Source organism: Phyllostomus discolor, chromosome 2 (genome assembly GCF_004126475.2).
Source record: "Phyllostomus discolor isolate MPI-MPIP mPhyDis1 chromosome 2, mPhyDis1.pri.v3, whole genome shotgun sequence".
Lineage (NCBI taxonomy): Eukaryota > Metazoa > Chordata > Mammalia > Chiroptera > Phyllostomidae > Phyllostomus > Phyllostomus discolor.
In genome coordinates, this window is record NC_040904.2 from 33,652,957 (window position 1) to 33,680,316 (window position 27,360).

Sequence of the window (27,360 nt, forward strand, 5' to 3'; positions counted from 1 at the left end):
ATTTTCTGATTGAACACATGTAAGTCAGTGTACACTTGCAAAAACATAAACCTTATGGTTAACATTAAATTTTAAAATTTATCTACACTTGCATTTTGTACTGGAAAGATTATAGATATTTTAATGAATGTTTGTAACATTCTAATAAACATTTACCCATGTAAGCAGCAATATGTATTTTGAAACTTGAAAGACTGCGATGACACATAGCCAAGCCAGTGTTCTTGGTCACGCTGCTTTTGTATTTCGTACACTTGCCCCACCCCAGCTGTCTCGGGTACGTACATCACCAAGTTTCTTACGCTGGAACTGATAGCGTACTTTATTCCAGTATTCTCTTTCGGAAGACCTCAGCTCTGTCAACACAAATAGTCACACTGTAACACAGAAAGTAGAAAGTGTCTGTACCCCTGATATTTACATATTATTGAAATCCATCTTATTTGCCAGTAGCTAATTTATAAAACAGGAACCTGTAAGTATTCCTTTATTCAAACCTCCCAGTCATCAACGCTATCGCTTCATAAGGGCTGTTAAAAAAAAGAGAGATTTTGTTACGTGTGGTAAAAATACCAACTCACAGTATTTTTTTGTGGTATTTTCTCTTTCTCTGGCACGTGCTACAAAGTGGAGCATGTTGAGTGTCACGAGGCATCGCGCCTCCCATCTGCGGAAAAATATACCTGAATGACAACGCAACACACAGTCCTGCGAAGGCAAACTTAACAACTTCGACGGTGGGTGTGCTAGAGCCTTCTGTGCAAACAACGTGGAGGCTCTGAAGAGACTTATTACTACTGAAGAACCTTGCTTTTCACACTTCCGACCTACGAATATTTTGTTAGGTACTCCTAAGTGAAAGCCAAGGGCACCAGGCAGGAATAACAAGACCTGAAGTCACTGGTGCTTGCCTTTTCTTTACTAATTTGATTAGAGAACATTAAAAACTATGATTACAAAATTTACGTTTGCTTCAATGCATCTTTTCTCTCAGTGTGTATTTAAGAAAGCCTGACTTACTGTTTTCATTATTTTAAACAAATGCAGTTTCAGAAGTAAGATTTTCTTGTTATTCAAAGCCACAGGAATTTTGAATAATTGATCAGTCTTTAAAATGAGAACCAGTATCTCTGTCCATTGCTTACTTGTATTACTTGTCATTTACAGCTTAGTCGTTCCCCTATTGGTGGCCATTTAGATTATTTCCAGTTTTTCTGTTATAAATATTGCTTTGAGGATCTTTTAGGTTAACAAAATTAGCTTCTTATGCCAAAAGCAATGCTCATGAAAGGAAATGAGAAGAAAAAAAGAAATTGCATAAAGATATCTAAAATCCCACTTAATTAGAAATTGCTCTTCAACATTTTGGGGGCATGTATATTTGTGTGTGTATCTTTCAGCTTATGCAAGCTATTACATACATTTACACAACTGAATGGTTCTAAACCTGCTTTTTTGAATCTTAAAAAAATTTTATTTAGAAATTATTTTAAACTTATTGAAAATTATAAAAAAAAATTAAGGAACACACATACCTACATGTGAATATATAAAAATCTGAATGAAGGATATATACATATATTTATATAATCTTTATCTAGATTTTTACCTCTTAACCAACATTTTGCTCCATTTATTTACATTTATTCTCTCTGTCTCTCTTTTTCTCCATATATATCCTATTAGTCATCTAGTCATTTGCAAGTACCGTACTCTTTTGCTTGTGGGGGCTTTGTAGTATGCTTGAATTTCTGGTAGTGCTAGTCCCCCCTCACAGCTCTTCTTGTCAGTGTTTTCCTAGCTATTCTCTCATGTTTATATTTTCATATAAACTTTTTAGCAACTTGTCTAACTTCATACAAAAGCTTGTTTTTTTTAAAAATTAGGACTGTCTTAAATTTATAAAATAAATTAGGTAGAACTATTGTCTTAATGTGGCACTCTCAGCCAAGAATAAATAATGCCTTTCTATTGTTTAAGTCACCTTTGTGTCTTTCAGTACTAGCCATTTAAACTTTTCTTCACATAGATTTTGGACATTTCTTTGTATTTTTATTATTACATTTTTATCTTTTTGTTGCTATTGTAAATGAGGTTTTCTTCCATTATATTTTCTAGTTGGTGATTATTTTTATATAAAAGCTGTTTATTTTTGCTAACTGTATATCCTGCTACCTTAGTGAATAATTTTTGCATTAGCATTATCATTGATTATCTGGGATTTTCCAGGTATACTATCAGGTCACCTGAAAATGGGAAAGTTATATTTTTTCTTTTACTTTTACAGTTCCAATATGTTTGTTTTCTATTGTCCAATAGCACTTATCAATACTTCCAGAACAATGTATAGTGGTCTGGCCTAGTTCTTGATCTTAGAGAGAATGACTTTAGTGTTTTTCCATTAAGTAAAAGACTAGTTTTAGGGATTTTCCACACACACACACACACACATGCATACAAGGGGGGACCCCCCAAAACCCAGAATGTATTTATAAAAAATTGCATATTTATCCTTATATATTTAAACTTCAGTCACCTTCAAAGTACTCTCTATTTGATACACCTATTGAGACATTTTTTCCATTGCTCAAAACAGTTTTTGAATTCATCGATTTTGGTGCCTTTTAGTGCTTCTGCTGTTTTTGTTTCACCTCTTCCACATTGGCAAAATGTTTCCCTTTGAGGACTGTTTTCATCCAGGGAAACAAAAAAAAAAGTCACTTGGGGTGAGATCAGGTGAACAGGGAGGATAGGGCATGACCATTATGCAGTTTCTGGTCAAAAACTGCTGAACACCCAGCATGGTGTTCAATGCATCTGCCCAGATGCATCGAAAAAGTCTTCAAAAAAAAAGAAAAAACAAACTCACTGAAGCCAAACACAGCCTCTCACAACAATGCCAGCTAGTACACTGATACAGATGGGTACCTAGAACACTCACCTAGTGCGGGAAACCTGTACTACAAGGGGCCTGCCCTCCACAAGATAATTCTGGTTTTTACCGGGTCCCTGCTCATCTACACACACACATGCAGACATATGAACACACACGTTATATATACCATGTTAACATATAGAGACAGATATATTTGTTTTCACTCACCTCAATATTCTCAAGAGATTTTTTTGAAAATGGACATTGTTTTACTTAAAAATTTTTCAGTATCTATGGAGAAAATGTCTTTCCCTTTAAACTTATCAATATAGTAACTACTATTAAGATTTCCAAACATATTAATCTATTTTCCATGGCAGTGAATTACATTAATAGACTTCCTAATGTTGAACTGTTCCTGCATCTCTGATACAAACTCCACATAGGCATGTGTATTCTTTTCTTCATGTGGTATTTGAGTTTAATTGCTAATACTATACTAGGGTATTTGCATGAATGTTTATATTTTTGTTGTTTTTTTAAAAATCAACTTTAGCATAAAAATGTTATACTTTTGTCATAAAAAGAATTTACAAGTTCTCATTTTCTATGCTTTGAACCTACCTGTTTAACTTTAGGAAACCATCTGGTCCTAAGGTTTTGGTAAAATTCCCCTTTGAAAATATCTGGGCCTGGTCTGTTTTTGGCTGGTTTGGATTTTTTTGTGGAAGTTTTTTGATAACTTTTTCTACTTATCTTGTTAAAGTTGTTCTGTTTAAGCTTTATATTTCCTCTTCTACAGAGGTTGATTCTAATATTTCCCTAAGAAATTATAGCATCTAGGTTTTTCAGATTTGATAGAATGTTTTATTTTTATTTCCTCTGCATTAGCCATTCTTCCTGGTCATTTTCTCATTTTTTTATATTTGTTTTCTTCCTGTATTTACCTTAACTGAATTAGCTAGTGGTTTATTTTGCTAATTTTTCACAGAACCAGAATTTTTTTTGAATTGGCTATTTTTCTATTTACCTCACTTTCTGCTTTTATCTTTCCTTCCCTTGTACTCTTTTGGTTTATTTTGCAGTTATTTTTCTAGCTGTCTGGTTTAGGAATTTAATTCACTTATGTTCTGTCACTTTTATCGATGGAGATGTTAGGCTTTGAAATTTCCCTCTATGTTGCTTTACATAGATTTTGATGTATAGTGTCTTCACTATTTTTCATGAATTTTTTGACTGTAGTTCCCTTTTCATTCTAGAATTATGTAATAGGTTTTTAAATTTTCAGGTAGAAGAGTCTTTTTATTTTTACTTTTGTTTTCAGTATCACTTAGGATAGTTATTACAGCATTAATAGTTCTAATTTATAGAAACTACTGCTTTCTTTGTGCCCAAATATCTTTTTTTTCCTGAAATTTCTATTTGCCTTTGAAGAAAGGTATATATTTTAATGAGGGTGATTGTTTACATATACATACATATTTTCTAAATACTTCATTATATATATATTCCAAAAATACTTCTCTCACTGTTGATTGTACAGCAATTAAAATGAACTAGAGTGACATTTAATTGAAACACACACTCAATTGTGAACAAACAAGGCAGACACACTGCCAATGTTGGGTAGATGAACCCCCCTTCTCCCAGTCAGGATCTATGTTGGGGATCTGGTGGCAACTGAGGTTGCCAAGACTTTTTGGCCCTTCAACACTGGGACATAATCACTGTGATGCTAGAAGTGCCCACTGTGTGGCCCAAAATTATTTGACTGGATTTAGAAACAACTCTCAAATTGGACAATAGATTGATAACTTTGTAGGTGGGTCCTTTGAACCTACACACATCCAGCAGTTTTAACTGATATTTCTTTTTTTTAAAGATTTTACTTATTTATTTTTAGAGCAGGAAGGGAGAAAGAGAGAGAAACATCAATGTGCGGTTGCTGGGGGTCATGGCCTGCAACCCAGGCATGTGCCCTGACTGGGAATCGAACCTGAGACACTTTGGTTTGCAGCCCGCACTCAATCCACTGAGCTATGCCAGCCAGGGCCAACTGATACTTCTGAATGTACTGTGGGGAAGATGTTTTCAGTTTCCGTTGGAACACAAGCAGAATACACGTTAGACAGCATGGATTCAATGTGGCAATTCTGCAGGACACCCTCTATTTGGACAGAATGTTTAATTATGAGGTTGGGGCCAGGAAAGCATAGACTGACAGGTTGATACTTAGTACATAATTAACCCCTTTTCACTGTCCCCCCAACCCCCACCCCTTCCCATCCCTACCTCTGGGAAACAGAGCTACTGGTATTGGCAAGTGGCAATAAAGAGTGGGGTTGAGGGGTGGAAGACTCTGGTGCTTCTTTCACTGCTTAATATGCTTGCTGGACCTGAAAGGTTAAAAACCAGTACTACCGATAATGGATATAAAGTGATGACTGCCATAACAGTCTTGGCACGGCTCACATGTCAGGGAGTGAGAGAGATGTCCTGGAATAGCATAGTGTAGAAAAGGAAGAAACTACTGAGCCATGTAGGGATGAATCTGTCTAGGTGGTGTTGATGATGAGGACATGTGAGCACTGGGGAAAGGGGAAGAGTCTGCTTCAGAGACTCATCATACCACCCGTATCACTGTACAGAGAGAAGAGCAACCCTGGCAGGGCAGGAACTCCTCGGATGCTAGGAGGTCAGGGGTAGTACAGGACCATTAACCTTTCTTGTATTAATGTGTCTGGAAGGATACACAGGAAGCGGGTGAAGATGCGATGTTTTCACTCCTGTACCTATAGAATCTTGAACCATGTGACTATTTACATATTTAAAAAGCTATTAAAATTTTAAAATAAAAACATTGTATCTACACCTGGAATGAAAATTTAGAAGTTAATATTCCAGGCCATAAAGCTGAGCACTCTCTAGAAAGAACCTAGAACATAAAGACACATTAAATACAAAAGTTAGACTTCCTTTTAACAATGGTATACATATTAATTTATACAATTTTCTAGTATGAAATGTTTTAGAAATGCATATATAAAATAGTGCAAGCTGTTAAATTTATTTTTATTTAATATAACCGATGAAGTTAACAGACAAATATATTTTAATGTAACAAAAAGTTATATAATTGGTAAGTTTACCATCTACATTTCAAAGAATTTCAACAATTATTTTAGTATAGCCAAAGACTTAACATTTGAATTTTACCCATTTTTGAAATGTAAAATGCACAATTATAATACCCATACTACATTTCTTATAATTTTAAAGTTTCAGCTAAAACATGAGTCTCTGCAGGTAAAAGCAAGAGTTCCCCTACACCTAACACAAATAAAATGTACTACTAATAAAGTGCCATTGGATTAGATAATACTAATTCAACTATTTTATTTTGGAGAGGATGACAAAAGCACATAACAGCACAGAACTAGTCATTTTCCTTATACTAGTGTAGAACTAGTCATTCGCATTACACTTTGTAACAAGCATGAGTGCTTATAGTAGATATTAACCAGGACAGAGAATTCTTCTCAAGAAAGATCACAGCTATGACTTATGAGAAACTGTATCATCATCGCTGAACATAGTTTAGTGTCCAGAGTTTTTAAAAAGTGCAATCTTGAACTAAGATCAACCTAAGTCTACCAATACAAAGAAATAGTTTTAGGGACTTCATGTAAATAAAAGAACCTCTCTTTCAGTTGTAAAATAGGTTTCAACCTGATCTCAGGAAAGAGGAATAGTGGTGGATGGTCAAGTCTGGAAATAAGTATGCTTCTGGCGGGTGGAAGCCTGATATGCATTGCTATTAGATGTGTCTTTCGCATAAGGAAAATGTGCTAACTAGACGTGACGTGTACAGCACTTTTCAGGCACTTGACTTCCTTGGTAGTTAAATTGATGCTCAGATATTTATTAATGGAAAAACATTAAATTATACAGTGACTCCAAGCCATGCTCCTTCCCACAGAACATCTGTGTTCCGTAAGCTGAACCCAAATGTTCCCTGCTAAAATCAAATAATGATGCCATATACCCAGGTCAGAGAAAAAAATTTAATAAAGTTAACAAATTCAATTTTCTCAATTTTAAGATTTTCCACAATTTTTCCTTAAGCTTTTCTTTTCTACTGCTTGTCTGACTGGTAGGAGAAAAAAAGGCTTGAAACCCGTGAACAAGTATACCTAAACGATATTAGAAAACTTTAAACCATTGATCAGTTTAATATACTATTTACAGAAATAGTATATTATACTATTTACGGAAATATGCCTATAGTTTGCTCTTACCCTTTGTAAGGGCCATATTTACTCGTAGTAAATCTGTTCCTAGTTCATATTATAGAACTCAATATGTAAACATTTTAATGTACCTAAAAGAGCTTTATGAATCTCAATCTGTTGTCCCTAAATATGTTTGAGAACCAGTACATCAATGTCTGGCTCTGAAACTATCTTTGGGGTCCAGGCTAAAGAAATGCTTTCAGATACATCATTAAGAATAGGGTTCTAAGAAAAGACTACCAAATTCTATTCTATAATGAAAAAAATATGGCAAGTTTCCAGTATAGATGTCACTAATGTTCCCATTTTTTTTGAATACTTAGTATATAGTTTAAGCGTGTTGATATTAAGGATTTTTTATTTGTATGTATTATGATTTGGGAAACGTCTGCAACATACTTTTAGGCAGTCAGCTTTAAAATAATAAAACTTCAACTCTTAGCACAAACAGCCCTGAGAACAATGCATTCAAATTACAACTCAACTAGAAATAATCTAATTGAGAAACTTTAAAGTACAAAAACAAATTCTGGAAAAGTTATAAATTAAAAAAAATTTACCGACATTTGAGGCACTACCAGACTACAGTACTTTTAAGAGTTGGAAGGACTGTGTAAAAAGAACGAACATACAAAGCTGTGTGTGCACGTGCACACACATTGTGCTATAATGAAGAACTGTGTCCCAAAATTTTATAGACTAAATATTTTCTTGTAGCAACTCCTATTAAAGATATCATGTTCTGGCTGCAGGAGAGTTTTGGTATTTGCTATAAAGCATTGGTACAGGATTTTATATCATCAATGGAACTGGATTCAAGAGCTTGGTTTGCATCAATTTCAAGTGACTGACAGCCCTTGGAAGGGAGCATAAAAGAAACATCATAATTATGCTTATGATGCAAATACTAAATAAAAGTAACAACGATGTGATCTATTTCTGAGGGTATAAAACTTTGTAGCAAATAAGGTATAACAGAAGTCTTCACAGTAGAAATAAAATGTTCTGGATAGAAACATATATTCCACTTGTTATATAATGTTGTGTAGCAGTGATTTTCAACTGGTGTGCCGCAAGAATTTTTAAAACATGCAATACTTGACTATTTAGTCAGGGGAACTGACCTCTTTTCCCTTAGACAAATAAAAAGAATGACAATAGCCAACACAATAGCTGTCTGGTACGAATGAATCAAAATTATACCTATTTTTTTTTGTCGATTGGCAAAAAAAATTTTATCAGTGTGCCACAGAATTTTAGTAATCAGCTTATGTGTGCCACGAGATGATAAAAGGTTGAAAATCGCTGTCGTATATAAATTGGTGAAATGCCTGCAGACAAAATGGTTACCACTGTGTAATCTATCAACACGACAGTCTCTACATTCTACACTTGGCAAGTTGTGATATTTACCATTTGCTACAAAAATGTATAACAAATACTAGGAATCAGCTGTTAACATTTCTGATGTCAAAAAAGAATGAAGTCACTTTTGTTTTATGTTAAAAAATGTTTCCCTGCTTCTTTTTAATACAGTTTATAAAGCTTTACTAAGTGAAATATTTTGTTCTAGAGAAGTGTATTTACTTATGCAAAAATACACAAACAGTCCCATATCTTTAAAATCTATACTTATATGTCAGAAGAGTATTTATACTTTTTATAGTACTTAAAATGAAATATTTATGCATAAATAGCTTTTGGCATTCAAGGTATGAAGATAGGGATGCATTATTATAATTTACATATGCTTAATTCATAATTGAAAACATATTTATGTGAAGTTTGAGGAGTTAGGAATAACAAGGGCATGCTGATCCAGGTTTAATAATAAAATCAGAACACTAGTATGGTTACCTGGGATCATACACATGACCAGCAAGCAGCACAGATTGATAACTTTCTAGAATTCCTGTGGATAATATGCCAACCAGTAGCAAGTGAGATAGATGTACATTATAAACTATTAAAAAACTAGAACATTAATGGAATACTGGTATGAATGTAGCCTAATTCCTAATTGTGCTTTAGATGGGCAAAAGCTAAATGTTACACTAAAATGATTGAACTACAACCTCAATATTCCTTGTGCTTTAAAATTCTCTTTATATTTTCTTAAAGTATCTTGCTTCTTCTCCAAATAGGTTTGCTGAAGCTAACACAAGATTTAAAAGTATGAGCAGTAAGTAACCTAAAACTTTGGGATCGTCTGTTTCTAATGCTGTTTCTAGTCACTGATTAGATTAGTTGCAACGTCACGTATAGGAATAAAGGTCTTGTGCAAGTCAAGGCATGACGGGAAAGGCCTCATAATCAGTCTTAGAGAATGAAGGTACTGCTCAAATAGTAACTTTTCCCTAAGTTTCACTCTAGTATAATCATTGTTATTGAGTCAAAGGTCCTCACAAACCCTATGACAATATTTAGAATTCTGGAAATAAGGTATATATGACACAAACAACTAAAGAGAAATGTAGTAAAGTCATCTAAAACACTTTTTAAAATAATTCAGATTTATAGAAATCTTTCCTAGTTATATTTCATATGAGAACTGAATTACACATGACAATCAGAAAAAATACATATATGTATTTCTTAAATGATTATCACATAAAGTACCTGTTCTTCCATAATTCACTTTCATTTCACTTTAGAAAAAATGTACATATGTTTAACAAATGTTCCAAATCAATTTGAAGTAAGAATTCCAGTTTTTGTCTGACAAATAAATATTTTGATGTTGAAAAAGTCTACTTACAAATGGTTGGAAAGAAATGACTACTATAAATAACATTTATCAACATAATTTATAAACATAATTGATAAAAAGCACTGCATAGTATCCTATAAAGCAGGTCACTCCTTTAAATACAGAGAGACAAAGAGGAGGGGGAGAGGAAGGGAGAGAGGGAGAAAAAGTATGAAAGTTATAAGCAAAAGTACATCTCAAAACGTTCCTATTTTATGCTGATTACAAAGGCCTCAAATAAAAACCTGTAGCTTTAACCAACTCATTTTACCACTGTCCCTTGTCCCTTCTTCACAATATGACTTGTTAACAGTTACCCAACCATTTCATGCCTGTCAATCACAAGCAGGTATGAAAATCACCATATATAAGGTTATATTATGTTGGCCAACAATTTGGCAAAGAACAGTAAGACTGAGGTAATACAGGGTGATGCACATGGCTACTAAGATAACCAACACTTTTTGATAACATGATTTTTGTTTAAGAATTTGTGCTTGCCACACACAGGCTGAAACTGAGACAGTTCCAATCCATAATCTACTTACTCTGTGATATTACATCTGAAATTAATGCAGAGCAATCCAACTTAAGTGTGGTACTTTAATACCACTAGATGCTACATTGTTTGATTGAAAACCCTGGTTTATTTATCATTTAACTAAAATTCAGGAATGATTGCTTGGACAAATCACATCTATTGAAACTACCTTGGTCTGTTTCTTGGACTCACATACTGAAAAACCACAGGAATGTTACAGGAAAAATACCTACAAACTGATTTAAAAAAATTATACACCTTGATTATTCTTTTAAATTACCAACTGTCAGCAAAACTAACTCAGCACAATTTCAAAACAATGAAAAGATAAATGAGGTTGCTTATGAAGGCCATTGCTTTGGTGACGACTTAGAACCACACTTGAGATCTGCAGGTGACCCAGACCTAAGCAGTTTGCTCACGCCCGACGTTCCCGTCTATTTGCACGGCTTTATGGCTACAGCATACTCTTCACTCATGGCACACATGACAGACACCTACCAGGGGGAAAGTGCAGGCACAAGTTATTCAGAAGGCAATACACCCATAAGATACATTTAATTCATGCTATACTGTATATTCGTGGATATTTTATACATATTAACTATAGAAAGAGGTATTCCAAGACCAAATAATTTACTTTCTTAATAGTTTCCTAAAGCAAAATGTATCACATTGTGGTTTTTAAGACAACTTCCAGGGAAGGGGAGAATAAGAGCTGAGCATGTTTCAGTGCTTATTAAGATGCTATGTATTTCCACAGCATTCTTTCTCACACTTAAAAAACTGCTCAGCTGCTGATCTTCAGGACAAATTTGAGGCTGACAGTATCCACGTAGTAAAAAACTTAACTTTGATACTTTGATAATGGGTCAACATTTCAGTAGTATTTAAAAGTTACCTTTCATGTAAATATTTCACACAAACTAGTTGAGACCAAATTTTTATAAAACGATTTTTTAAAACTCTCCCCATAGGTATTTACCTGTACGTCTTCACCTGCATTGTATTTTCCTTCTATTTCTTTGCCTAGTTCACCTTCTGGCAGCTTAAGATCCTCACGAACTTCACCAGTTTCTGTCAGCAGGGAAAGGTAACCATCCTGAATGCATATCAGCTATTTAAAGGAATTGTATCATTTGTACTGATTAGATTATATTCACTCCTTTGTAATATTTACACAGTTAAGTTGCAATCCACATTAGTTAGTGTAAGTACGCAGTAGTACATTTATATATATTTTGGTGCTTTAAAAATGGTAGACATACAAAACTAGACAATATGTATAGACTGACAAGTTCATTTCTCCCTGCTCTCCCTCTGCCCCCAAGTCTCTCTACATTATTACACTGTTTAGGGTTTTTTGTCATGTATCCTGAGCACTTACATTTATGCACACAATATAAATGTAAGTATTTAAAAAAAACCATAAGTAAGAATTTTTCAGCAAGTTGTTTTCACATAACATGTCCTAAAACTCTTTCCAAACTGGAAAATATGGACCTATCTCAGTCTCCTTAGTCATCTCACAACTGCATACATATACTGTAACTGATTTAACCATTTTCCTATTAATGGGCATAAAAGGTATTTTCAGTTTTTCATGATTACAAACAATGTAGTTTTTTAGTTTAATTCTGAACAAAGTGAAGTAGAAAAATTTTAGTCTCCAACTCACTACTACCACCACCAGATGTTTTTTTTTTAAAAGTCAAACATGAGGGAGTTGATGACAAAATGAAACATACCCAGTCATCAACCTAACTTGCAAGAAGACACAGTTTTTAATATAACTGAATTTCTTTTATCATAGACACGAGGTAACAGCCAGGCTGTGCTCATTAATCTAAAAGCATGTACACTCTCAGCATCCTAGAACTCTAACAGGTTTTATAGAAGGCAATCACCGTGCATGCCAGATGTTAGCATTGACGTACACAAATGGAGTGAGTCAAAGACATGGCACTGCACCCTGTCGCTGCTGTAATAGAACCCGGGCACACTGCAGGGGTAGAGTTTCAAGCTTCGCCTTTTTGGCACTACCAAATCTGGCTGTGGCTTTCCACACTAACTCCAACTGCCACAGGAGATTTCAGTTTTGCACATGTCTAAAATTTCAAACACAAACCAACATAAAACACCTTACAAAGCAACCACAAACACTCTCTCTTAATCAATCTTTATGTCCCCAACACATTTGTGAGGTGGTTGATAGAGAAGTGGGGAGTAATGAGGTTAAGTTAGAAATATAATTTTTAAAAAATTAACTACAGGCTTACATTATGAGGCAGAGCTTTTTTATTTCAGCTCTTTCAGTGATTCCCTGAAGTGGAACGTGACTATTTCAAGAGTTAAAGGTTCTCACTGTCACTAGTGACTGAAAAATAGAAGCCTAATAATAATAATATTGGTATTTTGATATTTATTTATATAATGGTGGTACTTTATTTTTTAAGTCAAGAATTCATAAACTGTGGGATAAAATCAAAAGCATTTCAAGTATAAAATATATGAACATTGTAAAACATCTTGTAAATTGTATATATAATTAAATATCTTATTAAAATAAATGAAATGCAATTAAAATTTTAAAAAACTAAGCTATAAAAATAAAGTTAAATAATGAAAAATTATTTGATTTTTCTTAAAGAAAGTATTTAAAAATTTTAGATATACAGAAAAGTTACAAAAATAATGCAAGAAAACCACATGTCTTTTACCTAGATTCATCCATTGTTCATTTTTCTCTCTTATGGAATATATATATGGAATATATAAAACAAATACCATACATTCTCTAGTGACTCTCTAGCAATAAATACTTCACTATATTTTTCCTAAGAACAAGGACATACTCTTATATAACCAGTTTAGTTTTCAAAATCAGGAAATGCAACATTGCTAAAATATTATCCAATATCGAGTCCATATTCAAATTTTCCAATTGTCCCAATATTGTCTTTGGTAGCAACCTTGTCCTCCCAACTCCAGGTCCTACCTGGTATTTATTTGGCCGTCATATCAGTTGTCTCTTTTATATTGAACAGTTCCTCACCCTTGTCTTTTCTGACACTTGACATTTTTGAAGAGCACAGGTTCACCGTATTACAGAATGTTTCTCATTTTGGGTTTGACTAATTGTTTCCTCATGATTCAGGTAATACATTTTTGGTAGTAATACTACATAAGTGATGTACAGAGTATCATATCAAAAGGCAAATGATGTCGATTTGTCCTATTATTAATGAAATTAACTTTGATCACTTGGCTAAAGGAGTATCTGCCAGATTTTTCCACTCTAAAGGTACAATTTTCCTTTTTTAACTTGTAATCTAAAAAAAAGTATTGCTGGCATTATTGAGTTTTAAGCATTTCTGTGCAATTTTTTTTCTATCTTCTCTCAAAGCCTTCTCTGACTCGATAGAGTTAGATGTTCTGATCAATTTCGGGGGGTAAAGAGAGTATGTAATCACTAGTTATTGCTTATATCCCTGGAAGGAGTGCTGCTTCTGCTGCTTCATTCATAACTGAACCCCAAAGCTTGGTCGGTTAGCCAATGACAGGTAAGATACCCCAAGGTGGGAATGACCTAAGACAGGCATGGTCACATGGGAGGCCCCCAAGGAAGGACTTTGGGGGCTACAGCAAAAGGGGGTGATGGACCCTCGCCCCTTGGCTGTGATATAGCCTGAGTCCTCATGGTCTGGGAGAAAATCTCCTGATCTCTTGGTTGCCTTACTTCCCTTGCTCCACCTAAGCCTGAAACAATGACAGGGTGGTGCAGCTCTGTGCTGGAAAGGGTGGGTTCCCCAGGTGATCATGTCTAAGAAAGAATATGTAAGATCCTGTGAAACCTGCTTTGTTTAGAATGCCCTCAATTGAATGATAATGGTCCAGGGAAGAAGTAAGTTTGTTCCTCAGAGTTTTACAGCTCTCTGACCCTGACTCAAAATAGGCCCTCAGACTTCCTTCTTACCTATTGTTTGATCATTACTTCCTGGCAATGAGTAATGAGCTTTTACCTGAATTCTTATTCAAACGAAACCAATAAAAAGCCTCTCTGGAGGGGGACCTGGGAGCTCTCCCCACCAGGGAGGGTGGCCAAGCGGTGTGCTCCCCACATGAGGAGTGGCCAAGGCGCTCCCCACGTGAGGAGTGGCCCTGCTGTTCCTATTCCCCCACAGGACCTGTTGTCTGTGTATGTTTTTCTCGCGTGTTGATGAACATCCACAGCCGAGATGGATACTGCTGGCTGGTATCCTGCACAATAGCGTATCCCCAAAATATTGGTACCAAAATACTAGTAGTATTATTTCCTACTAAAAGAAGCCAATGTATGGTGCTATTTCTTCCACAGGTACTATTTTTCTCTACACGGTTTCTGAAAAATGAATAATTTCAAGTCCAGAGGAGGAAGTATACAAGATGACCCAGCTGCTGTTACACTACAAAGCATGGTGCTATTGAAGACCACTAGGCCCGTATATTAAAGGGCCTCATCCTGGCCAAAGACAGGCTAATTTGAGTACTAATAGAGATAACAAGTACAATGAATTGAAATATAAATATGTTTAAAGTTTATAGTGAAAAAAACATTTGATGAGTCATTGTTAGTAAATCCCAGGGAACCAACTCCTTTTGAAAACTGGTAATTAAAGAAAAAGAAGCATTTATACTGCCTTTCCTATTGTATACTGTACCATAGGGTAAACAAAAAATTTGATGAAGGAAAGTTTTTCTTTGTAGAAGTGTTATGGTTAACAAAAAATGAAGAAATGATAATTTTTTCTCTAATAAATTAATGGGTTGAGACAATTATCATCTAATAACATCACAAAAAGAGAAACAGTCAGACTTATTTACCTGATGGTTGCATACAACGTCACCTATCGAGTAGTTTGTATTAATGAAAGAAAGGTAGAGATAGAAGTAACAAGGTAGAAAGCAAAAATCTAAGCTGAATCTGATTAAGCCTCTACATCTAATTATCAATTTTCAGGAAATACATAGAGCACAGGAATATGCTAAACAACAAGGAAATACAATTAGCAAGATAGAGTGTGGGAAAATCTACAGAACAAATTATATAGTTTCTTTATCAAAAAATGAAGGAGAAAAGGGGAGGGGAGAGAAGAGAGAGAACTCTAGTGCATGAGAGAGGAGAACCTATACATTAAAATAGATTTCAGAGATACACCAACCAATTTCAGTGCATGGAGCTTAGTTAGATTCTGATTTAGACAAACTGTAATGCAAAAACAATAACCACCACATCCATTAAAGGAAAAAAATACAATTAAGAAATGTAGACAATGACTGGATATTTGAAGATATTAAGGAATTATTAAATTTTAAGTGCCATAGTGTTCTGTTATTTTAGTTCTTATACCTTAGAAATGTATAACAAAATATTTTCAGATGAAATCATAAATGATATAATATTTGAAGCTGGGTGATGGGTAGATGGAGGTCATTTTATTTTGAAAATTTCTACGATAAAAGGTTAAAAAGAAAAATACTATGGTATACTAGAATTTTAGAAAGAACACTTTAACCACTAAATGGATGGAGGCACAGGAGCTGAAGAAGCAAAGCGTGACCCGCATGGATCAAAAGGAAGAATGTGGGGAGAATTAACAACTAGATTCTTTCCATGATATGGTCAGAATAAGAACATTGAAAGGAGGAATTACAGAGAAACTTTTTTTGCCTGTATTTGTATTATTGGTATACAGCAGAGGGCTACAGAAGGCATGTCATCACTACAGGTGCCGTCTTAGCCCGTATTTCTGAATTTAATTATGTTTCTCAGTCTATTTCTAACAACCAGACTTGTAAGGCCTCTTTCTATTTACTCCTCTTCCTCTTTTCCCTGCCTCTCAAGCTACTTCCTTAGAGCTGCTGTTCCCTAGTAGAGACTTAACGCTTGATCAATGTTACTATAAAACCTAAGTGACCTCTGGTCAAGATGGCAGTATACGCAGGCATGGCTCACCTCTTTGCACAACCACATCAAAATTACAACTAAAATATAGAACCACCATCACTCAGAACTGTCAGAAATCAAGTTGAATGGAAGTCTGACAACTACAGAATTAAAGAAACCACACCCATCCAGACTGGTAGGAGGAACAGTCTGGTCCCTTATCCATATACGGTGAATAAAAATTTGGGATCTCTCAGGAGCAAGGAGTTCCAGCCCAACATCAGGCTCCCAACCCAGAGTTCCAGGGCCAGGAAGATAAGTCCTCACAACTTCTGGTTGCAAAAATCAACCAGGATTGAGTCTGTGAAAGAAACTGCTAGAGCCTCAGGCAGTTCCTCTTAAAGAACCCACATATGGACTCACCTATACAGACTTACTCCTTCTGAGGTCCAGTACCAGGGTAGCAGCATGAAAGGCACCAGTGGTGAAACTGAAGTGTTTGGCATCAGAGACCATTGTCCCTTTTCTAAACACTACCCCCTCAGAGCCAGTAAGCTAGTTTCTTATCTGAGACACCCATCAACCCGTCTAACACTGTTTAGACCCTCCATGGAGATCCCTAGAGACTCTGTCCCACCCAACTTGTGGGACCACCCAAACTGCTTTTCCATAGGAATGGCTGGTCTTGCCTAGTGCTTCACAACTTTCTAAATCCTATCAAACAAGCAATAGTTGGCCTCAGTGAGCCCCAGGACCAGCACTAGCAGCAGCTGGCCTAGATTCACAGTTTGCCTTTGTCTGGGAGTCTCCAAGCCCAGCACAAGTAGCAGCCATCTCAGATTGCTTTATAGCTCAGACAGGGTGGCCCTGGGCAAAACATAGGTGGGGGCTTACCTTGGCCTGTACCACCCAAGAAACCCCAGGGCCTGTGCACCCAGTGGACTGCTACAGAACGTGTTGGAGCACCACCACCCTGATCCTGCACAGCTGATCCTCCATGGAGGGTGGAGTTTGGTGGTAAGTGGTCATAGCCAATCCTTGCAGCTTACCAGCCTGGGTAAATCTCTGCCCTTGATCTGCCAACAGCAATCAAGACTCAATTGCAAGAGGAGGGTATACTCAGCCCACACAAAGGGTGCACCTTGAGTACCTAGCTTGGGTAATAGGGAAGGTTGTGCCACTGGACGCTACAGGACACCTACTACACTAGGCCCCACTACCAAGACAGCAAGTCAAAGTAGTTCTATCTAATACACAGAAACAAATACAGGGATGCAACTAAAATGAGGAGTCAAAGAAACATGGCCCAAATGAAAGATCGGATCAAAGCTACAGAAAAAGGGCTAAACAAAATGGAGATAAGCAATCTATCAGATGCAGAGCTCAAATCACTAGTTGTCAGGATGCTTGAGGAACTCAGTGAGGACCTCAACAGCATAAAAAAGATCTAATCAGAAACAAAGGATACACTAATTGAAATAAAGAATATACAGGGAAACAACAATAGAGTAGATGCAGCTGAGAATCAAATAAATGATATGGAACATAAGGAAGCAAAAATAACCAATCAGAATAAGAAGAAAAAAGAACCCAACAAAATGAGGACAGTATAAGCAGCTTCTGGGACAACTTCAAGAGGTCCAACATTTGCATCATAGGGGTACCAGAAAGAAAAGAAAAAGAGCAAGAAACTGGAAATCTACTTGAAAAAATAATGAAAGAAAACTTCCCTGATTTCATGAAGAAAATTGACATGTAAGTCTAGGAATCACTGAGAGTCCCAAACGAGATGTATGCAAAGAGGCCCACTCCAAGACACATCATAATTAAAATGCCAAACGCTAAGGATAAAGAGAAAATCTTAAAAGCAACAAGAGAAAAGAAGTTAGTTACCTACAGGGAGTTCCCATAAAACTGTCAGCTGATTTCTCAAAAGAAACTTTGCAGGCTAGAAGGCAGTGGAAAGAAATAGTCAAAGTCATGAAAAGCAGGGTCCTACAGCCAAGACTGTCCTACTCAGCAAAGATATCATTTGGAATTGAAGGGCAGATAAAGAAAAACTAAAGGAGTTCATCACCACCAAACCATTATTGTATGAAATGTTAAAGGGACATTTAAGAAAAAGATCAAAACTATGAACAATAAAATGGCAGAAAATACAAATCTGTCAACAACTGAATTTAAAAACAAGCTAAGCAAAGAGGAACAGAGACAGAATTATGGATACAGAGAGGGTGTTGATGGTCACCAGATGGGAGGGGGTGTAGGAGAATTAGTAAAGAGGTGAGGGGATTAAGAAGTACAAATAGGTAATTATAGAATAGCCATGGGGATATACAAGACATTATAGTATAGGATATGGAGTAGCCAAAGAAGGACATGAACAATGGTGGGAGGATTGCCAGAGGGAATGGGGTGTGCTAGGTGGAAGGGGGGCAAAGAGGGAAAAACCAGGACAACTGTAATAGCATAATCAATGAAATTAATAAACAAACAAACAAACAAAAAAAACCCCTAAGCAAATAGCACCGTCATCAACTGGAGCATTATCTGACCCACCAAGCTGTGAAGTTGGGTATGCACAGCAGCACTCCACTAGCAGGTAGAAGTAGTATACATGAGTAGTATACATGAGATCAACTTGAGCAGGTTCTAAAGGCACAAATAAATTGTAAAAGAAGCAGCTTAGACTGAGAAAGCACCTTCTTTGGCTACACCAAGTTCTCCCTCAATTTATACCAATGGCTTCATGGGGAGTTCCCCTATGACCTGCTGACTGTAAAAGAAATAATTCCGAATGGTCTCCAGATGGCTATGCGCGATCTGATGAAACTATTCAGAGGTGACCACGGAAGACAGCGGGGATGAGGGCTTCATGCACTGGACACGAAAGAAGAGAGAACCAGAGGTTTGGATTTACACTATTAGGCAAAGCCTAAGAGTTTAGATGAAAGGTCAAGGACACTGAAAGAACAAGACAGGAAAATTGGCCACAATAATGTCTGGGGAAGTGATTATGTGGAAAGACTTCTCCACATTGAGAATGTGCCAATATGAATGCTTACCAAAGGGGATCTGCTACAGAGAAGGCAGATAATTAGGTGAACAAGATGATTCTTTATTCCTTTTCTATCTGCTTCCCACCCTCTTCTAATCTATAATAGTCCTAGCCAGTTAATTGAGCAGAATCTTCCCTCCTCCTGTCTTGGGGCCAATGATGTTCTTTGAGAACACAGGACCCTGGATTTGGGCATTTGCTAATACCCCCTATTGGTTTATTACTGTTCTGTTTGCAAGGTCTTTTTACTTCTGTTACAGGATGGGTCTTCATATCATCCCTGGCTAGATTGACACCCTATTTTACAGATGGTCAATGTCAGTAAAGAAAAAAACGTAGCTCAGAACACAGTCCCTGACACCCAAAGTTCGTATCCCTGGTCAGTGCACGTACAAGAATCAACCAATGAATGCATAAACAAACAGGAACAACAAATCAATGTTTCTTCCCTGCCACCCCATTCACTCTTAAAAAAAAAAAAAAAAAAGATGTGTGCTGGGCACAATTCTAAACACGTAGTTACTAAACCATCCTCACACCAATCCTATGAAAGCGATATTATTACTATTTTCATCCTCCCAAGGAAGAAACCAAGAGATTTCAACTGATGAATGCCAGAAGTAGAATGACAAGTAGCTTCTTAACCAATGTCTTCCCCGTTTTTATTTGTTAATATTCTGTAAGCACTGCAAAGCATTCTCACTGATAAATGAAGTCTCTCCATCTCCTATCTCCCAAACTACTCTCCCTCTCCAAAGGAAATGACTGTTCAGAGTGTGGGCCTCAATTTATGATTTTGACCCTTTACTGCATTTCCAAGTTTTTCTGTTTTAATATATCAACCTCATTTTTTTTAAAACTGCAATTAGGCATGTACAATAATATATTCAATCTTCAATTATTTCCTTTTGATGGATATTCAAATACTTTCCTAATTTTCACATGTGTGTGCCTATCATATTCTGGATCGAAATACTCTGGATATCTTTTCTTTTTTAAAAAATCTTTATTATATATTTTTCCATTACCAATTAGTTCCCTTATATCCTCTTCCCCCCAGCAATCACCACTCTGCTGTCCATGAGTCAAGACAATGCTATCCATAAATACCTTTTAGCTTCTTTTTGTAGTCTTCCCAGTACTCACTCCATTGGCTTATGAACAAAGTGGTCATGGTGGTGTGGGCTGAGTGGCCCAGGCTTCCCCTCACCAAAGCTGATCTGACTACAGCCACCATTGAGTACCTCACAGTAGAAACAGACACAAAGTCCCGGATATGGCACCATTCCCCGGGGGAACAGCTAGGTACCTGGTGACATTGTAGAAGAGGCAGCAGTGTGCTCATTGCACCAGACTCTTACTCTATATATGGATTTGCCTTCCCTGACTTCAGTGCTTCTACTAAAATCTCACTTGTGGGTTTATAGCATGCCACCATCCTGTCAGAACTGCATGTAGTATCATTTCTAACTAAAAACCCTCATTTGACGGCACAATAAAAAGGCAACAGGACAATGCCCAGAGAACTCACTGGTCCAAGCACTCCATCACAGCCTGCCTGTGTGGAATGGCCTATTGAAGACTCATCTTTGCCACCTGCTGGGTGATACTTAGTGGGTCTGGGCACTATTTTACAGATTGAAATGTATTTTAGTACCTGGTACTATTTTTCCCATAGGTAGAATACACAGGTCCAGGAGGAGTCAAAGGCTGTGGCTCTTCTCACTATTATCTTTAATGATAGTGTAACTAAATAATTAGCTTCTTGTCCCTGCAATACTGGGATCTGCTGGTTAAGAAAATTTTTATTCCCAAAGAAAGACTTCTACCAGGAAACACAAAGAATTCCACAGAACAGGTAAAAATTATAAAAAGACTTTAACTTTGAAGAATAATTATTTTCTTTGTTGGTGTTCTTTTTAAAGTTGCAACAACAAAATTCAACCCACATATCCCAATATCCAAAAGGCATATTACTTATTTGAAGAATATACTGAGATTTATTTATTTTTATTCTTATTTTTAAAGATCTTAATCGATTTGCTTTTAGAGAGAGGGGATAGGAGGGAAAAAGAAAGGGAGAGAAACATCAATGTGTGAGAGATACATCGACTAGTTGCCTCTTGCACACCCCCAACTGGGGACCTGGCCTGCAACCCCGGCATGTGCCCCAACTGGGAATCAAAGCAGCGACCTTTCAGTTTTCACACTGGTGCTCAGTCCACTGCCCCACACCTGCCAGGGCTGGCCAATATACTAAGGTTTATCAGTCATAGTTTGGGCAATTCACCAGTAATTCTAAAGGTCCACAATACCACAATAATTACTTTTACTTCTGAAAAACAGACTTCACATGACATAAAACTTTAGTGAATGCAGAAAAGGCATTCAATTTGTGGTACAGTAAGTACACAGGAACAGAGCACTTTCTAAAGAAACATGATTTGAATGAGTATCAGAGTCTAAACAAGCATTTCTATATTTAAAAACTTGGGTATGCCAAAAGATGTCTGGATATGTTTGCATTTTACACCACCACTGAGTCACAGACAACCATAACTACTTTTGGGAGGACTAATGGAAATTAGCAACTCTAACCCTAACTACATCTTGCAATGGAAGTCAGGAGACAATTTCTTTCATTCTGAACTTATTTTAAAATATATAAAGTTAAAAGTGTAAATATTAATGCATTTCTTTTCCTAAACCAAGATTTACTTTTTAATTTTCACTGACTGCCAAACTGGCACTTTGCTTTATTTGAAATACCAAATAAAGCAAATACAGAGAACTATATGTAGCCAAACAATAAGAGGAGGAGGAATTTAATCAAGGCACTTAGAGCGAGTGAAGACCACCACAGCACAATAACTATACCTGGAAAGGCTCATACAGCTGATTTTTAACAAATGAACAGAAATAAGTATTCTACAGTGACTAGATAATAAAGGGATGTGATCACTGAATATTTACTCTGCAAAAGTGAGGTCACACAGTAAGTGCCAAAGCAAGGATTTGTCTAGCTTGGTTTATTCACTTATCCAGTCTGTAGTCAGTCTCTCATCCAAGCTACATACCAAAGGCCGGGACTAGAGTGAGGCATTTGTTTTGGGTACAAAATTTCAGGTGGTGCCAAAAGAAACATCAGTGACCACATAAATTTTTTAATGCAGTATTTTTAAAAATTAGGATTAATGCAAAATTTCTACAAGGAACAAAATATCAAAAGTTTTTCAAAAAGAATCAGAATTATTGACTTTTCCTTTTGTCTTAGGCTACTATGTGGCTTGGTATTATTACTGTATTTTGCCGTGTATGATACATACTCTTTTGGCCAAATTTTTGAGGGAAAAATAAGGATGTTCATTATAAATTTATAATGATTACATACCATGGAATATAATGAGTATAATAATCCCGTATATAATACGCACAAAAACCCGATGTGCATTATACATGGCAAAACACAGTACCTGTATTATCTTTATTTAAAATTCTGTGCTCTAGGCAAGAAGCTCACTCTCCTCATTCCCCTCACCTGAGTCTGGGCCCTATTATAACTCCAAATAAAAACCCAAACCAAATTTTTCCTTCATATTAAATATTGAGTTCCAATCAATGATTGACTAGATTGGTCACAGTAGTAACTATCTGAACTACTGGTGCCATCATTCTGAAATACTCAAAGGCAAAGCCTTCTATGTTGAATACACGCTAATGAATATAATGCCTATTGAATGATCAAAGCATTCATATATTAAGGATGAAAATGGAGCCCTGGCAGGTGTGGCTCAGGGGGTTGAGCACCAGCCTGAGAACTGAAGGGTCACCATTTGGAAACCCCCTCAGGAGACATGACTGGGTAGCGGGCCACATCCCCAGTTGGGGGAGTGCAAGAGCCAACTGATCGATGTTTCTCTCACATACTGATGTTTCCCTTTTTCTCCCCCCTCCCTAAAATTAAATAAATAATATCTTTTTAAAAAAAGGATGAAAATGTAAATCTCTTTTGGCAAAAGAAAATTCTATGCTTAGCCTCAGTTGGCTGTATTAGCTTTACCTCAATGAATCATTAGGAATGCATTTAACAAATGTTTATTGAGTGCCTACTGTAGGCCTTGTCTCAATTAGGTGCTTCAATAATAATGAAAAGATTAAGTGGAATTTCCAGAATATAAGGAAAAGGGGGAGCAGAAAAGAACTACTTTTTGGTGTATATCTACATAGAAGGGAATTATAGGGCATATTTTAAAAATTTAACCCTCACATTATCCCTCTTTTGTAGAGAGAAAGACCAAGGCTTAGCGAGATTTCATTATTTATGCAAGGTCATCCAGCTAGAAAGTAGCAGAACTTAATCCAAACTCAGACTCACCTGACTAAACAAGCAAACAATACTTGCTATTATTATATTAAGACAATTCAAAATTCTATAGACTTTGAAGCAACCTAGAAAAAACACTTATGATAACTGGGAAAGTGAAAATATAAAACTGCTTACTACATTAAAACCATGTAAAAACATGTTTACATGTGGACAAAGTAAAAGGAAATCATTGGGTAATTGCAATTGATGGTTAACAGTTTTTAAAAATTACACAATACAATAAAAGGTATAGAAGGAAATCAGTTTAATCTGGTTAAAACAAGTTTAAGTGTCACACTTGTATTTCTCACTATGTAAAATGAACAGAAATGAGTTCTATATATGGTATGCTTAACACAGAAATTGAAGACTTTCAAAAAAGACTTTAGTTGTGATTATCTGAGCTCCTACATCCTATGATGTCAACTGTTTGGTTACTATCAATACCCCAAACAACAAAATGCTATAATTTAACATGCACTATTCAAATGTATAATTGGAACAAAAACTTGAAATTTATACCTATAATTTAACAAAAGGTCACAACATGGTCACTGAATATAAATAACAGTACTACAGTTTTTGTATTTTCTTCACAATAGTCAGTGATGATATATTGGGTAGGCCAAAAAGTCCGTTTAGTTTTTTTCCATAAAATAAAAGACATTTTTCATTTTCACCAATAACTTCATTGATTTGGATATGTTGATTATGTTGGCTATCTCCCGCTACTGGCTTCTACTGGGAAGAAGCTAGGGGTGCTCCTAAACATCTTCCAATGCATAAGACAGCCCCACAGCAAAGATTATTTGGACAAAATGTCAATAGTACCAAGAAACTTTGCAAACCACTTTTGACATGTTCGATCAGTCACAGCACCTCCATATGCACAAATCTCTTTCTGCATTTCAGTTGCGTTTACCTTTCTTGAAATAATAAAGCATTAAAACTGAAAATGTTGTGTATCTTCTTCCATTTTCAATATTAACATGCTTACACAAAAACTCACCAATTTTGATAAAATTTTTAAATGCATGCTGATATGACAGCCGTCACCATACAATCTAACAAAATTGTTTTGAATCAAGTTAAAGACAGCTAAGCACTACTACTGCCATCATAAGAAAAAACATAATGGACGTACTGGCCAACACAATGTGTTATCCTTTATATTTAAGGATTTCAACTTATTTCTCTATTTAAGAATACCATATCCTAAGTCACATTCATTAATACACAAGCTTGGTTGGTGGAACATGAATTCCAATAATTTCTTGAAAATCTTAGTTCTGATAAGTGAAAAAAAATAAAACATCTGGGAGGGAGTTCTCTAAATCTGAAATATTTTACAACAAAAAGAATAATTTTACTAAAAATTAAACTTATTCAGACAATATGCAGTCACTTAGTCTGAGAACAGTAAGTCTCAACTTTTAAAAATTCAACAATGTTAAAATAGTAAACTAGCAATAATCCTAAATAAAATACAACTGTTAAATGTCACTATTTCTCCATTTTCTAATAAGTGGTGCCTTATAATTGGTTAGAAAAACCTTCAAAACTACTCCTGGTTTTTGTTAAATTACAATTGATAACACAATGTATTTACACCTTTAAGAAGCAGCACGCTAATGGAAATTAGTACTTACTTGATAATCATTTCTCTTAATATTTGGAACATCCATGTTGTGAGTAGAAGGGCAAATATCTTCATATTTTTTGCCCGTGAAAATATCAATTCCAACAAGGTGAACCTAACAAGAGAAGGGAGAACAAGAAACCTGTTTAAACTTCGCCAAGTATATCAATCGTTACATACACAAGAACACAAAACCAAGGCTGATTATGAGATTCTTTTTCCTTCCAAGGTCATCTAATTTCCCTTTCCTTAAAAAAAGGTAGTGATCACAGAATTGATAAGCATTGAAGAACTAAACGTATCATGACATATCAATACCAAATCATAGTCTACTAATTATAAGATGGTACATGAAGTTAGATTTTAGAATTATGTTAGAACAGGTTTTCTCATCCTGTAAGCTGAACAGATCTTCTAAGTCACTGGACTCAGGAAAATTAATGAAACATTATAAGGGTCCAAGAAGAAAATTCCACTTTTCAGTATTTCAAAGTAACAACTGATCTCCCAATAAATAGTGGGAAGAAAAAGAAGTGCTTATTATTACACGGTTATAAGTACAGAAATCTCACGTGTTGTAATGAAACACAAATGATCAAAATCTCAACGCAAAGGCAGACCTGGAAGGGCACTTACCTTGGCATGGCCGTGCTTTCCAGTTTTGGAAGTTGACATCTCTACTATTTTGCACGGTCGTCCTTTGAGCACCACGAAGCCGTTTTTGCGCAGGGCCGAGCACTGCATAGGATAGGTGCTTGACGCCCCAGCGTCTCCAGTAGTGAAATCAATTTCATCTGCCATGGTGGGCTGGGGAGATGGTAGCTTTCCCGAGGGAACTGTGCAAAAAGTTTGTGTTTGCTTTTTAACAGGCACACGGGTAAGGAAACATCTCGTTTTGGGCAGGTTGCATGCCAAGCATCACGGATCATTTTTGCATTTATAGAATAACCACGCAAGAACTGGACACTTTCTAACTCCGGCCTCTACAAACTTTTCCATCCACGGATGGGGAGGTGGGTGGGAAGTCCCAGCGGAGCTCGCTGGAGTGGGGGTTACCCGCCCTGGGTGCTCACCCGGACGAGGAGCGGCAAATTCCCTGCCCCCGTCGTCCCACCGCAGGAGAAGCCGGCGACCTTCCCGCACCGCGCCGCACCACCCGGCCCTCCGCCGCCGCCCTAATCTCCACTGCGGGGCCCCAGCCCAGGCCGCACGCCCCCGCGAAGGATGGGGATAACAGTACCTGGCCCTCGAGCTTCTGGCGCGCATTCCGGCCCCGGGCTGTGGCGCCGTAGCCCCGGCCTCTCAGGCGCCCCGCTGTCCAGCCGGCATCCCCGGCCCGGCACGGCCCCACACGGGCCTTAGCTCTGGCGGGTCCCGCGCTCGCCTCCGTTCCCCCATCTATCCTCCCTCTTTCGCTCGTTAGTCCTCGGCTCCGGCCGCCTTTCCCTGCCCTGCCTTGCTCCAGTCTCGGCCCCATCAGTTTTCCAGTTTTTCCCCATCTTCTCACCTTTCAGCAAAGAAAAAGAGCCTTTCGTCTGCGTACCGGCGCGGGACCCACACAGCTGCGGCGACGGCTGTAGCTGTGGCGGCCCCGGCTGTTCCAAGAGACTGGGCGGGGCCGCCACTTTCCACACCCCGGTCTCCCCGCCCTTTCCCGCCCCTTCCCGCCCCCATCTCAGCCCCACTTCCGGGATAGGCCCAGCGCGTCACAGGCACCGCCCTCTTGTGCTACCATTGGCTACAAGATTCCCCAGGCCCCGCCCAGTCACGTGAAGAGCACCCTGGCAACCCCACGTGCTGCGGATTAGTGCACTTCCGGCGTGAAGAGCACTTTCTGTAGGCGGGTTGCTGAGGGCAGAATCGCAGGCAAGAAAATTGATCCCTCAAACTTTTAGGTTGGTTGCATTGGGGTCA

General features: G+C 37.0%; 1 protein-coding gene across 1 annotated transcript; it reads right to left on the reverse strand.

Annotated features, from left to right (window-relative positions):
- Positions 1-5,935: 5,935 nt before the first annotated feature.
- On the reverse strand, positions 5,936-27,117 carry EIF5A2 (eukaryotic translation initiation factor 5A2). Its single transcript, XM_028504925.2, has 5 exons — positions 26,954-27,117; positions 26,083-26,282; positions 25,457-25,561; positions 11,443-11,574; positions 5,936-10,954 (listed from the first exon to the last, which is right to left on the reverse strand). The coding sequence occupies exons 2-5, from the start codon at positions 26,245-26,247 to the stop codon at positions 10,895-10,897; spliced, it is 462 nt and encodes a 153-aa protein (XP_028360726.1). The 5' UTR covers positions 26,248-26,282; positions 26,954-27,117; the 3' UTR covers positions 5,936-10,894.
- Positions 27,118-27,360: the final 243 nt, after the last annotated feature.

What these genes read in the sequence shown, in the direction of transcription:
- EIF5A2 (XM_028504925.2), bottom strand. Translation starts at nt 26,247, where the DNA reads ATGGCAGATGAAATTGATTTCACTACTGGAGACGCTGGGGCGTCAAGC. An exon ending in GAAAGCACGGCCATGCCAAG is followed by an intron (nt 25,562 to 26,082) that starts GTAAGTGCCCTT and finishes TTCTCTTGTTAG; the next exon opens with GTTCACCTTGTTGGAATTGA. An exon ending in ATGCAGGTGAAGACGTACAG is followed by an intron (nt 10,955 to 11,442) that starts GTAAATACCTAT and finishes TCCCCCTGGTAG; the next exon opens with GTGTCTGTCATGTGTGCCAT.